At 43.8% G+C, this 17328-nt stretch overlaps 1 protein-coding gene across 4 annotated transcripts in view; it reads left to right on the top strand.

The window, feature by feature from the left end:
- Positions 1-17328, top strand: part of SLC5A11 (solute carrier family 5 member 11) — a 37573-nt gene that overhangs the window by 20018 nt on the left and 227 nt on the right. For all 4 annotated transcript variants that reach the window (XM_036738386.1, XM_036738385.1, XM_036738384.1 and 1 more), the window contains 7 exons: positions 2672-2877; positions 7406-7541; positions 10557-10664; positions 11079-11229; positions 11807-11975; positions 12758-12973; positions 13248-13413. In XM_036738386.1, coding sequence (XP_036594281.1) covers positions 2672-2877; positions 7406-7541; positions 10557-10664; positions 11079-11229; positions 11807-11975; positions 12758-12973; positions 13248-13413 — 1152 coding nt within the window. The remainder of the gene's footprint in view (positions 1-2671; positions 2878-7405; positions 7542-10556; positions 10665-11078; positions 11230-11806; positions 11976-12757; positions 12974-13247; positions 13414-17328) is intronic.

Here is a 17328-nt window from a genome sequence, read left to right as displayed (position 1 = left end):
AAAAAATCATAACAAAATTTATTTTAAAGAACAAAAGGTCAAGAATATCAAAGAAATTAATGAAAAAATGTAAAGGAAAGAGGTTTAGCAGTACCAGATCGTAAACTGTATTTTAAGGCAGTAATGGTCAAAACTATCTGGTACTGGCTAAGAAATAGAAGGATGGATTAATGGAAAAGAATAGACATATAATACACAGTAGTAAATGATTATAGTAACCTTGTGTTTGACAAATGCAAAGATTTAAGCTTTTAGGATAAGAATTCACTATTTGGTAAAAAAAAAAATTTGAAAAAACTCGAAAGCAGCCTGGCAGAAATTGGGTATAGAACAATATCTTAAACCATTTACCAAAAGAAAGTCAAAATGGATACATGACCTAGACGCAAAGGGAATTAGAACATTAGAAGAACATGGAACATATTATACACCAGACTTACGGATAGGAGAATAATTTACGAATAAACAAGAGCTAGAGACTACGGTGAGATATAAAATGAATAATTTTATTGCTTTAAATTAAAAGGGTTTGTACAGATAAAATCAATGCAGCCAAGATTAGAAGGAAAGCAGAAAATTGGGGGTGTGGAGAATCTTGATAGATTTGTCAGAAAAAGGTCTTATATCTTAAATATATGCAGAACTTTGTCAAATTTATAAGAATATGCATCATTACCCAGTAGGAGGCATGCTTTGAAGATAGTTAAGAATCCTATAATGCCAAGGAAGGAGTGTATTCCAAGCATGTGGCATTGCCTGTGCAAAGGTCCAGGGGCTGGAGATGGAGAGCTAGAAAACTAGTTTGGAATAAAGCTTGCTATAAGGGAAAATCCATGAAATAAGACTAGAAAGATAAGTGGGAGTCTAGTCCATGATCCTAAGAAGCCCCACTTAGTGGAGACATAATAAAGCCACCAAAGAGAACTTTGTCAAATTTATAAGAATATGAGTCATTCCCAGTCAATTGATATGGACGGTTTTTTCAATGAAGCGATCATGACTATATATAGTCACATGAAAAACTGCTCTAAATCATTATTGATTAGAGTAATGCGAAATAAGACAACTTTGAGATATATCAGACCTATCAGACGAGTTAAATGAGAAGGAGAAAATGACACAAGTTGGAGGGGATGTGAAAAAACCGGGACACTAATTGGGACAACACTACAGTATTGGTGGAACTGGGAACTCATCCAATCGTTTTGGAGAGTGATCTGGAATTATGCCCAAAGAGTTATAAAAGCGGGTATACCCCTTGACCAAGAAATACCCCCATTAGGTCTGTTTCCCAAGGTGATCAGGAAAAAGGGGAAAGAACCTGTATGTTCTAAAATATTTATTGCAACTTTCTTTGTAGTGGCAAAGAACTGGAAATTGAGGGGATGCCCATCAATTGGGGAATGGCTCAACAAGCTGTAGCATATGAGTGGGATGGAATACACGTGTGTTGTAAAAAATGACGAGCAGTTTAGTTTTAGAAAAACACGGAAAAACTTGCATGAAATAATGAAAAGTGAAATGGGCAGACGAAGAGAGCACCGGGTACAGCAACAGCAAAAATAAGTGTAAATGACCAAGCTATTCTGAATATTATAAATATATTCAACTTGACTGCCGAGGACCGACGAAGGAAGATGCTATCCATCTCCAGAGAAAGCACTGACAAATAGAAGTATGCCTAATATGGTTTTACATGTATTTATATATCTGGGTCCAATGATGGCCTTCTCTAATGAAGGATGAGGAGGGAAGGAGACAGTTTGGAACTTAACATGCAGCAAAAAATTACATTTAGAAAAAAGAACTCACTTGTAAATCCATCTAGTCTTGGGGATTTTTTCTCAGGGTGGTCATTGATGGCTTTTTCATTTTTCTAAGATAGGGTTATTTAAGTATTCTATTTCCCTTTCTGTTAATCTGGGCAATTTACATTTTTGTCAATATTCATCTATTTCACTTAGATTATCAGTTTTGCTGGTATATAATGAAACAAAATAACTCCCAATGATTGCTTTAATTTCATCTTCGTTGGTAGTGCATTCACCCTTTTCATTTTTGATACTAGCAATTTGGTTTTTTTAATCAAATTAACCAATGGTTTATCTATTTTATTGTGTTTTTTCATAAAATCAGCTCCTAGATTTATTAGTTCAATCATTTTCTTTTTATCAATCTCACATTTGATTTTCAGGATTTCCATTCTTGTGTTTAATAGGTGGTTTTTAATTTGTTCTTTTTCTAGTTTTTTAAGTTGCACACTCAATTAATCGATCTGCTCTTTCTTTTATAGATGTTTCGATGTGAATTTTCCTCTAACTACTGCTTTGGCTGTACCACAAAACTTTAGGACTGTAGTCTCACTGCTGTCATTCTCTGTAATGAGATGATCGTTCCTATGATTTGTTCGACCCACTTATCTTTAGGCTTAGATCATTTAGTTTCCATTTAACTTTTAATCTATGCTTCCACGGCCCTCTATTACATGTCATTTTGATTGCATTGTGGCCTGAAAAAGAAGCATTTGCTATTTCTGCTTTTCTGCATTTGGTTGGGAGGTTTGGGTTGGTACATTTGTCCAGCTTCCGTTGCCATCTTGCAAGTGGCAAACATAGACGATTAAAGGGTCAATCTGATTTTACAGGTAACTTACACCTCCTCTAAATTGCAGGCTTTGCTGCAGTTGGTGGTATGGAGGGGCTGAAGAACAAATACTTTACAGCTGTGCCCAGCAACAGGAGTGCCAACAGCAGCTGTGGGTTGCCTAGAGATGATGCTTTCCATATTTTCCGAGATCCTGTGACTTCTGATCTTCCCTGGCCAGGGATCCTTCTTGGAATGTCAGTCCCTTCACTTTGGTACTGGTGTACTGATCAGGTACAGGTCAACCTCACTTATTGTGTATTCAATATGTGTAGCTTGATTGTAGCACATTCATCTAAGTCTATCTGTGATTCGGTGTAAGTCATTGCCAGGCCTTATGAGGCTCAGGCTCCCTGATCTTCCCTCTGGACTTTATATTGTTTAAAAGTCCTTTCTCTCCTAGGTCCTGTTTCTTTCTAATCTTGTCTTCCTGGAGTTCTGCTCTGAATCCTTGTTCCTTTCTTCCCTCCTACTGCCTTAAGCTCCCTAAAGATGTTTAAATCAAACTAAAATTCCAAGTTCAGCACGTGGGGGTGGGGGGGGAAGGGTGGGCATAACTCTTAAAGAGACAGTACCTCTCACTTGCTGTACAGTGTTGCATTTTCAACACAATTTTACCTCCAATGTTAACAACAGATGGGAAGCAATTAGTCCCAAAAAGGTCACTTTGGGGGCAGGAGGATGTTCAAAGCGAGATATTTTTGAGAGCATATTCTGCAAATACAGAAAATGTTCTAAGTATTTCTGCAATATAGCAAATTTCTGGTACTGTTGAGGCCTGTGTTTCCAGTCCAGTTCTTCAACATATTTGAGCATAAAGTCCTATAATTAGGACAGGCAGGAGGGACACTGCCCTGGATGGCTGAAACTTAGAGGATGCTGAGAACCTTGGTAGTCATAGAAACAAATGAAATGAATGTCTTCTTAGCAAGAATAATTAATTAAAATCAGAAGGTCCAGGAACAACTTCTCCCTTGCAGCTTCTCAGGGAAGCGAATGAGCCCCTTTCTAATCTCGCTCTGCTCGCACCGCACCCATGACCTCAGCAGCCTCTTCATCAGAGGACTCACAGTCTTCCTGAAAGCAGTTGTTCTCCCTGGTGACCACACTTCAGCGAGCTCCTTCCTGCCCTGCCCCTTAAGCTTGTGGCTTTCCTAGCAGCGGTTGGCATCTCTCTCACGTGCTGGGGCATTCTCCTCCAGGGCAAACATTTCTAGTTGCAGCTCTTTTTTGAGTGATTATAAATATTATGATAGTTACTGATTTGTTAAATGACTGACTTTTAAAAAGGTTGGCTGCATTCTGATGTGACTTCTTATTTTTTTGAGGGGAGTCAACTTTCACTATCATCCTACTCTGATGTCACTTTGTGATCTGAAGATGATCCTGGGTTCTTGGAGGCTACAAGCCCAGTCTGTTCTGACAAGTTGAAAAGGCTTCAAGTATAGGCCCAGTGATCTACTCCATGTCTCTTGTCCAATAACTATCCTACTTAAACTAAAGCTATAGGATAATTTTTTTCAGCCACAGCAAGTCTCAAAATCAATTTTCTAAGTTAGAGAAAGGTTGCAATCTGCATTAGTGGAGGGATTCCCTACAGCAGTAAAATCACAGTTCTTCGAAGTAAAGACCAGGGTTTAGTTACCTTTTTCTATGGGAACATATGTCTTAAAATTAAAATGTAAACAAGTGGGAAAATGACATTTGATTTGCAAATATTTGAGTACCCCAAAATGTATTTCCTAGCACTTTCTTCTTCATACTTCTAGCAAAGATTCACCTGTGCCTGACTCCAAGGAGAGTGAAATAAAAAACATGTGGAATTTAGGGGATAAGAGGGAAGCGCTAAGCGGCCCAGAGCAACCGCAGGCAGGAATAATTTCAGGTAGATGTGAGAACGGCGTGATCGTTAAGACGAATCCAACAGCAGAGTGAAAAACCCAGGGAGTTTGTAGCATTTCTCTAGCTGGAGAGGTGTAAAACACAAGTAGAGACAGAGGACACTAAATTGTTCTTAAGGATCCCTGGAGGCCCCATGTTGACTTTGAAAACTACATATTAACATTATCTACATTCTATTATATTTTTATTTATTTTAAAAAATATTTCCCAATTACATTTTAATCTAGTTTAGTGCAATTCAGGAGTGTTGTTGGCCATCCACCTCTCATTTAGACAACTATCTATCCTGACTGGTCCAACCATCCACCTGCCTAAAGGTGAGAGGTGGAAGGAAGGGGAGGCAAATTAGTGGTCTCTGGAGGGCCCTTCCATCTCTATCAGCTATGGCCTCAACCCTTTTGACCTTGGGTTGATCTAAACTGGGATCTTTGTCTAAAATTTCAGAATACCTCAAAAAATTAAGTTTTGGGGTCAATTGGTGCCCTTGAAGAAGTCAGTAAAACCCTAACATTTAGTTGGATACCCTGTAAGGTGCAAACCAGCAGACTCGCAGAGTGAATTGTCTTCAATGAAAGCCCTGACTGTTTTGAAAGGTTGTGACTTGTTAGAACATCAGACACTCTTTTCAAAATCATCTGAGGAACAAAAAAGTGGGGAAATACGACTAGAGAACAGTTCACGTGAAGAAAACCTAAGAATTTTAGTGCCTTACTGGCTCACCACAAGTCAGTGGTGGAGCATGATTGCCCCTGTCTTGGGGGACATAAGTCTGTTGGGGGGTGGGGTTGATGTGAGCTTCGATTTCATAATAGAAACATGTTGTTCAGAATATGGGAGGTGATGATCCCCCTGTCCTAGTCAGAAAACATCTGGAGTACTTAAGTTCAGGGCAATGCAACATAAGAGGAATGTAGTCCCTTTTTTGTGGTCTTTCAAGTGTGTTCAACTCTTCATGACCCCACAGGGTTTTCTTGGGAAAGATACTGGAGTGGTTTGCCATTTCCTTCTCTAATGGATCCTTTTATCAGGCAATCAGAGGTCAAGTGACTTGCCCAGGGTCACCCAGCTAGGAAGTGTCTGAGGCTGGATTTGAACTCAAGTCTTCCTGACTCCAGGCCCTGTGCTCTATCCACTGAGCCACCAGCTGCCTCTACTTGGTTTCCAAGATTAACACTCTATCCATGACACTACCTAGCTTGCTCTCATTGGATGTGGACGTACTCTGCTTAACGCCAAGAGGACAAAACTAAACGAGCAGGTGGAAATTATACGTGGACTGATTTCAGTTTATGAGTAAAAAATGGAATGAGCTTCCTCGAGGGATGATGCTCCCTGAGGCTGAATGTTGTGAAGGAGTCACTGGATGGCCAGTTGGGAATATTTTAGAAGGAATTCCTGCTCAGTTCACGATCAGATGACTTCTTCATATGCTGAGATTCAGTGATTTATATGTCAGTGAAAAAAAGATGCATTTCCCTGAAAGCTCCTGATAGTGTCTGGGAAGGAGGGGAGAATATTGCTGATGATCCCAAATAACACCTCACCTTGCCAAACAGGCTGTCCCCAAAGTCTTAGTGCACTTTTAATCTTTTATTGTCCAAATAGCTTAAACCACGCTAAGCCTTTTGGAACACTTGTATTTAGTCTGGAAATGTGTTTTGTCGTGGTGTTCAACATGCGTCACATGCCACGAAGAAGCAACAGCAAAAATGTCTCACACGTGAGGAGGAGAGCTGTTGGTCACTTTTGCCTTCTTGTTCAGCACTTTCCCTGTCCCCCTTCTCTCCCACCCCACCCCACCCAGAGGAGTTAAGTGTTGTAGTAGACATCTACCAGAGCTCAAATCCACCCTCAGACATTTTACTTACTATGTGACCCTGGGCAAGTCACTCTAACACCTGCCTCACCGGGTTGTTCTTAGGATGAAATGAGATATTTGTAAAGCACAGTGCTTGCCACATAGTAGGTGTTTAAAATACAGTTGTTTCTTTCCTTCATTTTGCCTTAGCTAAGAATAGATAACATCACCCCTTAGGACTAGCCCAATCAGAGCTTCTTGCTTCAATCAAATTCAATTCCACAAACATTTATTAAATACCTACTCTCTACAAGGCACGGTGCTAGGCACTAGGGATACAAAGAATAAAAAGAAACCATTCTTATCCTCAAACATCCATGCTACACAGATAAGGAAATGCAGAGCATATACAAAGTAATTTCAAGAAAGAGATCAACTGAGCACCTTAGGAAAGATCTCATGTAGGAGGTGTGTTTTGAAGGTAAGAATCCTATGATGCCAATGTGAGGAAGGAGTGCATTCCAAGCATGTGGCATTGCCTATGCAAAGGTGCAGGGGCTGGAGATGAACAGCTAAAAAATTAGTTTGGAATAGAACTTGCTTTAAGGGAAAAACCATGAAATAAGACTGGAGAGATAAGTGGGAGTCTGGTCCATGATCCTAAGAAGCCGCACTTAGTGGAGACATAATAAAGCCACCAAAGAAGTAATTAGAGGACAATGAAAGGCCACAGATGATTAAGAGGCAAAATTAATAACTGTAGTAAATAGCAAGGGCTCTCTATTATCTTTCTGACTTAAACTTCATCAGAGGAGTTGTGTGGGAAGAGGGTTAGAAGTGATGGCCGTAGATTATTAATACTGTTGACTTAGAAGAATTGTCCCCTAGAGAAGGAGCCTCCAGCCTCTTCGCCTTCAAGTCCCTTGCCAGGTTGGACATTGCGTTTGGACTAAGAATGAACAAAGATGGCGATGGCTTCCAATCCACCTGCATAGACTGCTCTCAGGCTAAGCAAGCAGCCCATGCTCCCGTGCCCTCCCAAGCGCCCTCTGTGGTTTTCAGGTCATCGTCCAACGGTCTCTGGCTGCCAAAAACCTTTCCCACGCCAAAGGGGGCTCGCTGATGGCTGCATACTTGAAGGTGCTACCTCTCTTCCTGATGGTGATGCCTGGCATGGTCAGCCGAGTCCTCTTCCCAGGTGAGGGGGAGTGAGTGGGAGGGAAGCCATGGTCGGGCTATTAAGTGAGATGATGGAAGTATAAGCTTCGGAAAGACCACGAGATTTGGAGTCAGACGACCTGGGTTCAAATTCCAGCTCTGCTATTTACTATCTATGGGACCTTGGCCAAATAATTGAACCTATCTGGGCCTCATTCTCTTGTCTGTAAAATGAGGGAGTTGGCATGTCTTCAAAGGACCTCCGATGAAGTATGTTACCTGCAGACTAAGAGGTGATGGACATGAGGTGCAGAAAGAGACCCACATTTTGGGATGTGGACACAGTGTGGATTGAGTTTTGCTTGACTGTGTTTGATTGTTATGACCTGGTGGGAGGGGGCGGTGGGGTTGGGGTAGCAATAGAAATGAAAAGAAAAAGCAGGCTATTGTCTTTCTTTTAAATACGAGAGGACAGAAGAAGTCCACAGGGGAGTAGAGACAAGTAGGATAGTTTTGAAAGTAATGCGTAGGAAATATTATACATGCTTTTAAAAAGCCAGCAATCTGATATGAGATTCCTGTTTTCATACAGAACCCTTTTTTGTGTTCTGATGCGTGTGTGGAAATGCTTGTTTTTTGGTGTTTTTTGGTGTTTTTTTTTAATTAGAGGGTATGGACTACGTGGTCCTTTAAGGTCCTTTCCAGCTCTGAGTCTCTACCATCCTACGAACTTGACTTGGCCTTGGGGTCTCAGGTTCATTCTCCTGATGGCTGGAATAACTTTGGTCCAGTTGTTCCCCTGAACCAGCGTCACCAACTTTTCTCCAAAAGACGCTTCTCCCCACTTTTCATGATATTAGGGCCCTGTGCAAGTAGTAACTCGACGGTGGTCCAGCCTCCAGGCAGAAATATGCCAGCCCCATTGGCCAGAGAGCTGCCTGGCCTGGAGGGTCGGGCCAACCAGACTCTTTATCTGTGAAATGAGAGGGTAAGGCTGGAAGATCTGAAAGGTCTCTTTATAATCTTGACATTCCCGATCATAAGACTGGAAAATGACCCCATTGGGAGTTTTCTTGGCAAAAAATACTGGAGGGGTTTGCCATCTCTTTCTCCAGCTCTTTTTACGCTGAGGACGCTAAGGCAAACAAGGTTGAATGACTTGCCCAGGGTCACGCAGCTAGTATGTCTGAGGCTGGGTTTGAACTCAAGTCTTCTTAATTCCAGTATTCTTTCTGCTGTGCCACCTAGCTGCCCAAAGGCAAATGAGATGTAGTCCACTATCTCACCGAGGTTGTCATCTAGCCAAGATAACATTCTGCATTCGCAAAGATAAATATGATACACCACACACACGTACACACACACACAGAGTGTTTTAAGAGCCAAGGAAGGGGCAGCAGGGTGGCACGGTGGATAAAGCACCAGCCCTGGAGTCAGGAGGACTTGAGTTCAAATCCAGCCTCAGACGCTTGACACTTACTAGCTGTATGACCCACCCGGGGCAAGTCACTTAACCCCAATTGCCTCACAGAGAGCCAATGAAGATTAAATGTCTTTGTGGAAAGCTTCATGGAGGAGCAGCCATTGAAACTTGGTGATGTATTTAAAATTGGAGGTAGGCTGTCTACCAGGAGGGATGGTGCAAAGGCATTTTGGGTTTAAGAACAGGCAGGTGTGCAAAAGCAGGAAAGTGTGGGACGTATTTGAGGGGCAGTGAATAATCCAGAGAGAGCAGTGTAAGGTAGGGCCACGAAGGTAGGTCGCAGCCTGGCTGGGGAGGGCCTTGAACGACAGTTTAAGGAGTTTGGGAAGGGAGGAGCAGAGCACCTACTAATGTGCCAGGCACCATACACTTTACAGATATTATGTCATTTAACCCTCACAACAACCCTGCGAGGTCGGTGTTATCACCCCCATTGTACAGGTGAGGAAACTGAAGCAAACAGAGGTTAAGTGACTTGCCCAGGGTCACACAGCTAGTAAGTAAATGAAGCCGGATTTGAACTTGGGTCTTCTTGACTCCAGGACCAATGCTCTGATGACCCTGCCGCCTTGGTTTTAGGCACTGGGGAGCCTTTGAAGGTGTTTGAGTAGAGGGATGACTTGATCAGGGAGATACATGGGCAGGAGAGCCTCTATTCAGCCTAACCAGTTAAACCCCAGAGTTGGAACAAAAAACTCAAAAGACCCCAAGATCTGGTTAACTCGAATGCAAGTTAACCTCCCTGAACTACTTTGTATTTATCCTGTGCATAATCATTTATGTTCATCTTGTCTCTACTGATAGAAATTCGCTTGAGAGCAGGGACTGATTTTTTGTATCTCCATCCTTGTTATGTGGCATGGTGCCTGGCACATAGTGGGTGCTTAATAAATCCTTGTTTATTAGCTGTTTTATACCAGAGGAAGTGATCATGGGAGTCTGACTGGCGGGAGGCCTCAGTACCAGGTTCTTGAAGCCCTTGACCATGGTGTTGGCAAATTGCAGACATATGGCCAGACTCCATTTGTGATGTTCAAAAACCTCTTCTTACCTTAGAGAGTCTCAACCTTGAAGGATGGTGGGAAAGCAAATGGTAGAGACTTCAGCTCTCTCTGCCCCTTCTTTCCTTCAGTTCTGATGGGGAGTCAGGAGAACTGGGTTCCAATCTTTGATCTATCATTTTAGGAATGTGACACAGGAAGTTCCTTAACCTTTCTATGCCTTAGTCTCTCCATTTGTAAAAAGGAGATACTGATTTCTGGGCCCACCTCACTGGCATGGTATGGAGATCTAGTAAGAAGTGTTTGGGAAGCTTCTGGGGTGCCAGATAATGATTTTCCCGTGTTCTGAGGAGCCGGTGTCACTGTCCCCATTTATATTAGCCTGACAAAGTCATGGATCCAGGACCGGACCTATAGGTGGCCCAGATGGGGCTCTGATCCATGCCTTGCTAGATTTTCCACATTTCTGGCCCCTAGCCTGAGGCAGGCTGGGCCTGCCAAGAGCTCAGGCTTCCTAAGCCTTTGCCAAACCATGTCTATCCAACTCTTTCCCATGTGTTTTCCTTCACAGATTTAGTTGCCTGCGGTAGCCCTGAGATCTGCCAGAGAGTCTGCGGCAACTCTGCCGGATGCACTGATATCGCGTATCCCAAACTTGTTCTGGAGCTCCTGCCCTTAGGTATGAGGTCTCCCCACCTCCCATGAACACTAGAGCAAGGACGTGGGCTCTTTGTTTGATATCGTCCTGTTCTGGGTTCTGGTTATGCATCTAAAGTCCAAGCTAGGCTGGACTCAAGGCTTGGCTTTAGGCTTTGGGCACTAGACTGTGCTAGTTTGTATCACTTTCTACCCAGAACAAGGCAAAAGACAGAAGAGAAGCTAGTGGCCTCATTCTAAGAGGAGCTGATCAAGGTCCCTCCCATCCCCCCCAGAGGACTCTCCACCTACTCTCCCACTACCTCAAGATGGCAGGCGTTGCTAAAAGCAGGGCCTGGGGTTTGTTGGAGAAGAAAGGAATGGAAGAAGCCCATGGGTAACAGCTGTTACCGAGAAGGAACTTGTGTTCCACAGTGGTCTTTCCTCCTTCTCCCAGGGCTCCGGGGACTGATGATCTCTGTGATGGTGGCCGCACTGATGTCCTCCCTCACCTCCATCTTTAATAGTTCCAGTACCATCTTCACCATGGACCTCTGGCTCCATTTCCGGCCCAAATCTTCTGAATGGGAACTCATGATTGTGGGCAGGTGAGAGGGTGATGCTGACCTCACCCCACAAATCCTGGCCCTCTTTGAAGTCTTATAGCATTTTTGGAGGGAGACTAAGGGAGCGATCTATGCTGGATGGGAGGGAGGAAACAAAACTGAAAGATGTATAAACCAACTTGAAGTTCCTAGAGAGAGATCCCAATTGGTAATTTTTCCATCATGGTTGAAAGAGGTCCTTTAGCGACCCCTGCCATCATGGGGTAGGTGGAAGGGAGCTCTTTCAAGCATAGGAGAGATCTTGATCAGTTGCCCTGACTAGGAGGCAATCTTGGGCTAAGGCCACTAACCATGAGACTGGGAAGAGAATATAGACTAAAGGATATCTGCCTCTTCACGTGAAAAACATGCGAAACGCATGCAAATATCTTGCAAGTAAGCACCTCCATTATAGACTTGGAAGGTGTCATACCACCACCTCCACCATCTTGACTTCCCAGGCTGACCCAGAAGTGTACTGGCTCAGTGGGTAGGGGGAGGCCTTTTCCCATGGATGGGTAATGGGAGAGAAGGGAGAGCTAATGCTGGGCTTTCTCTGGGTGGGGCCTGGCCGGACCAGAGTGTTTGTGCTGTTTCTGGTTGTGGTGTCCATCCTCTGGATCCCGTTGGTGCAGGCGAGCCAAGGCGGCCAGCTCTTCATTTATATCCAGTCCATCAGCTCTTACCTGCAGCCTCCAGTGGCCGTTGTTTTCATCATGGGCTGTTTCTGGAAGCGAACAAATGAAAAGGTAGAGTCTGTAGATCCTCCATTGGTAGAGCAGTCTAACATCAAAGGTGACAGTTCACAGACGTGAAGTTTGGATTCAATCAAAGGGCTGCACTTGAGGACCTAGAGGGCCACATGTGGCCTCGAGGCCCTAGGTTCCTCACTCCTCCTAACTAACTGTTTGTGGATTGGTTGATTGGTTCAAGGTGGGGGGGGGGGGGCTGGCACGCACTAGTTTGGGAAGGTTTTTCTTTCCTCCTTCCCCAACTAAGAACATAAAACGTCAGCCCTAAAAGGGACCTCAGAACGCAGAGCCTGGGAGTTCAGCACCACAAAGGGCTTGGGTACATAGAGGAGAACATGGAACAATCAGAATTTCAAGACAGAGCATAGAATTTTAGAACTTGGCAGGAAGAAAGGAGCCAAGCATTTATTAAGCACTTGCTGTGTGCCAAGCACCGTACTATTTGCTTTACAAATATTATTTCATTTGATCCTCACAACAACCTCGGGAGGAAGGTGCTATTGATACCCTGATTTTACAGATGGGGAAACTGAGGCACACAGGTTACATGACTTGCCCATAGCCACAGTTTTGAACTCGGATCTTGCTGTCTCCAGGCCCAGCACTCTATCCACTGGGACATTTACCTGCCTCTAATGTAGAATGTCAAAGCTGGAAAAGATGTTACAGCATAGAAGAGAACAGCAAGGGGGGCGCGGAGTCATTGCACTTTGCCATTTGGAGAACGGCTTAACAAACAGAACTTGTGGACGCTAAGGTGACTTTCTGTTGTTTGACAGGGGGCCTTCTGGGGCCTGCTGCTCGGCCTGTGCATAGGTGTGATCCGGCTGGTGCTGGACTTCATCTATGTGCAGCCTCGCTGTGACCAGGTCGATGAGCGCCCAGATGTGGTGAGGTACACTCACTACCTCTACTTCTCCATGATCCTGTCTGTCGTCACACTGATCACTGTGGTCACAGTGAGCTGGTTCACAGAGCCGCCTTCTAAAGAGATGGTACGTTTGGCTTTGGCTGTGGAATTCAGGCCTCGACCTGCCTGTTGGGTATTGAGGCTGGCCAAGGCCAGAGAGTCTTCATGTGGACCTGTGAGCTCTCCCTTTCCCCACTACCCAAGCCTTCCCTGAAAGCACGTTCCTGATGGTGATTACGAAGCTTTAGGGAAGGGGACAGGCAGTAACTTCTACCACCTGGACTCCCAAAGTCAGATGTACAGGCCCCATGAGCCGGGAAAAACCTGAGAGAAATTCCTCACAGGCTGCTCCTCCCTAGGTCTCCCGTTTGACATGGTTCACTCGCCACGACCCCCTGATCCCGAAGGAACAGGTATTAGCAGACCCTTTACCTCCAAGCTTCTCTAAGAATGTGACCCCAGAGGGCAGCAGCACCAGCGCCCACTTTGAGATCACCCAGGATACAGCTTCAAAACCTCAAAGGGGTAAGTTAACCCTTAACTTCCCGCCTTTGGATGATTTTAAAATATTTTTTGCTTAAAGACACAGAACTGAGGCTCAAATGAATTATGTTTGTGCTACAAGAGAGTGTCCTGGGTACGAGACCCAGGATTTAGAATCAACACCTGGATTCTCAGTTGGGTCTGACCTGAAAGGGCATATTAGGCAAGCGTCTTCTTCCCTTGAGGAATGTGTCCTTGTTCTGTGAAGTGAGCCTACTATTCCTTGTTTATTTACTCCCATCTCCCAGCCCCCAAAGCCCTGAGAGTCCAGATTGAAATCGGATCTCAAAAAAGGGACACTTTGGGTTGAGAGACAAAAATGAGAAGCCCTCACAAACTTATACGCAATCTTTTTCTAAAGCTAAGGCCTCCCCCACAGTCACCCCTGTATTGGATAATGCTGCATAACAGTACAATATAGCAGAATGGCTTTGGAGTCAGAAAGGCTTGGGTTCAAATCCCGCCTCTGACACATACTGACTGTATGACCAGGGTAAAGCACGTCCCCCCTCAGTCTCACTTTAGGAAACTCTCAGCCTATAAGGCACAGACCACTTGCTGAGTTGCGTGAGTGGAAGAAGTTTCCACACCAGGAGTTCCACACCACAACAAAGCCTTGAGTCAGAGGGTTTCTCCTGACACAGAAGGCCCAGGCATATTCAAGAATTTTCTCCCTCTCTCAGCATGTCCACACCAAGAAACCTGGAACAATGAATGGATGATATTCTAACCCCACCCCAAGATATTGAAGCTTGCAGGCTCATGATTTCTCATCCTACTGAAAATGTAAACTCTTCAACAAGGTCTCTGAGTGGCTGCTTAACCTTTTCCTCAACGTGCACAGTGAGGACGTGATCTCTGGAGGGGCCCAACCTTTTTTGTTTTTTTTTTTTTTTGGAGACAACTAGGGTCAAGTGACTTGACCAGGGCTGCACACCTAGTAAATATATGAGGCTGGATTTGAACTCAGGTTCTCTGACTCCAGGGCCGATGCTCTATCCACTGAACCACCAACCTGTACTTCTATCCATCGCATTCTTAGACAGAGTTCATTATTTTATTTGGTCATATGAGGGATGCTAGTGAGGAGCAGGACGCATTTCCACCTCCTGGGTGCCCAAAGTCAGATGTGCCCACTATGATCAAGGAAGTTGAGAGAAAATTTCTTGCAGGCTACTTCTTACACCATCCTTTGGTTCTTTCTAGTTTGACAGAGGTTTAGAGGTTCTTGAAGGCTATTCCAGGGTATCAAAAGCAGGCCTTACTCCAAGCTAGAAGGCTTTGCTCAAGGGCCTGACATGGTACTATGTCTCCAGATTAAGCAGCTCATCACCAAAAGGTTGATAATGACTTTGGGGCGCAACAACTCAAGAAACCATCTACAAAGGCACAAAGAGATTGGACCCTACATCTCTGGCAGTGATGAGTTCCTTAAAGTAGTAGCAATTATTCATTCTTCCACATTTCATTGGAGCTGCGATTTCAGAGATAGGTAGCATTCCTGTCCATGGTTATCTGTACATGCATCGTGGGAGGTCCACCCAATGCACTGGTTGCTTTCCTTGTAAACTTCCTAACGATACGTGGGGGCCGGCATAGCACATTGGGCTAACCATCTTTTATTCCTCTCTAGCTCCTTGAGCAGCCTGTCTCCGTTCTTAGTTTTCTGTATCTTTTGATAATATCTTTTACACTGCTTTGTACACACAACAAATTGTTGGTAAATGCCATAGTTTATGCCCACCATGCATCTCTCCATTCCCTTTTGCTTAAATTTGATTCCTCATAGATTATTCTATGTCATGACTCGTAGCCATCTAGCATCCCTGGAAGAACACTGGTGTTAGCAAGATGGGATTTTGTTTCAGGGAGAAGCTTGGGGGTTATTTAAAGTGTTGCAAAGTTCTTGTCTGTAATCCAGCCCACTTTCAGCTGTTTAGCTCTGGGCCTAGTTTATTGTCCTTCTTTAGAGTCTTTCCAAAATATACGTACTGATGAAGCAGCTCGATGGACCATCCATCCAATGCCTATCAATAGACAATAGGCATTCTTCGTGTCCGTCATTGTTTTTCTCCTATGTGAGTGGTTAGTATAAATTCTTTGAGTGAATATAATCTCATTTAGGAGTCTCTGAAATGTTGCTGGGCTTAATGCACTCAGCACAATGTCATCCACAAAGAAGCAACTAGGGGACCTCACACTTTATAGAGACTTCCTCTCTAGTTGGTTCACATGCCACCCTCCACAAGACCATCTGTGGTGAGTCCATGTACGTCACATCAGAGCTGGAAGCAATTATCTCTGTTGTGTCTGTGAAGGAATCTTGTAGGATCTTAACATAGATGAATGACATCAGGTTTGAGGAGAACCTTTAAGGATTCACTTTGCTCCTTCAAATTAGTTTTATTTATGGTTAACAAAAACAAGCACAGAGTTTTTATTCTCTGCACTGTAAAGATATGATTAGCTAGAGTGACATTTACAAAAGCTTGCTTATTCTCTTCTCATATTTTCATCAATATTCTTTCAATATGTGTGGAGAGATAAGAAATGTGTGTGTGTGTGTGTGTGAGTGTAGTTGTGATATCTTCTCTATTGCTTCCTCCCCCACCCCCAGCAATAACACATGATTCTTTGTAATCATTTTCTACCTTCCCCTCTAAACTTTTCTTAATCTGGAGTCTTTTAACGTGTTTCTTTTAACATTTTGGTAACTATTTCAGTATGATTGATTTCCTTCATAATCCTATGTTTTGTATGCATATAAAAACACTAGTCTGAAAAGGAGTCTATAGCTTCACCAGACTTCCAAAGGGTTCCATGACACACAAAAAAGTTAAAGAACTCCTCCACCACAGCCTCAAAATTGTGTCACATCCAGTCTGGACTTGTGCAGATTTGGTCTGGTCCAGCACAGTGGATGAGCGCTAGGCTTGCAGCCATGAAGACTCAACTTTCTGAGTTCAAATCTATCCTCAGGCACTTACTAGCTGTGTGTCCCTGGGCAAGTCACTTAACCCTGTTTGCCTCATTTCCTCATCTGTAAAATGAGCTGGAGAAGGAAATGGCAAACCACTCCAGTATCTCTACAAAGAAAACTCCCAATGGTATCATGGAGAGTCTGATACAACTGAAAAATGACTTTACAACAAGAAGTAGTTTCATTGCTCTGGTGTGATGTGGTATTCCTCATGTACAACACCCTTCAATTTACTTCTTGAAGAAAATATTAATAATATATGCATGTGAGACTTCTATAAATAAGCCTCTGTTCTCTCATCTCTCGATCTTGAACTACGCCTTCCAGCAGTTTTTCCAGTTTTCTCCTACTAGCATTGAAGTCACCAGACATAGTAAAACTTGGCTATCACTTTTCTACCCCCTCATGCATCCTCAAAAGATATCCTCTCTTAGTCCTCATCAATTTCACTACCTGAGGGTTCATAGTACCATTTTCCACCCTAGAGGCTTGACTGTGCCCTTCTCAAAAGTGGGCCTCCATCAGGCTGGGCCCTCTTTTTGGAAGCAGTGCTGCTGAGGTTGCATTAGAGTATGTTCCTTTGACATCACACTGGTTTGCTCAGGACTTTGAATTTAATCCTTCTGAAGGTAAGACAGTGCCCCTTGATCGTCTCTCGGCCGGTCTTTCCTGGCCCAGGAAGGTCACGCTGCACTTGGTTGCAGAGGTGGCTATTCACTAGAGACTCTAAGTCATACTACCTTCCCCTACAAGTTAGATGTATAACTGAGGATCCATTATTCTCTTTCCATTGGATTTCCTATCCACAGTTTTCGCTGTCTCTCAGAGGCACAGTCGGTGTTCCATGGTTAGAGAAACAGGTATAATGAGCAGTCACAGCTATGTCTTCAACCCAGGAGAGGCAGAATATGGCTTTT

Source organism: Trichosurus vulpecula, chromosome 9 (assembly GCF_011100635.1).
Source record: "Trichosurus vulpecula isolate mTriVul1 chromosome 9, mTriVul1.pri, whole genome shotgun sequence".
In the NCBI taxonomy this organism is placed as follows: Eukaryota; Metazoa; Chordata; class Mammalia; order Diprotodontia; family Phalangeridae; genus Trichosurus; species Trichosurus vulpecula.
Note: the sequence above shows the minus strand (reverse complement) of the source record. Positions and strands in the feature narration are given on the sequence as shown.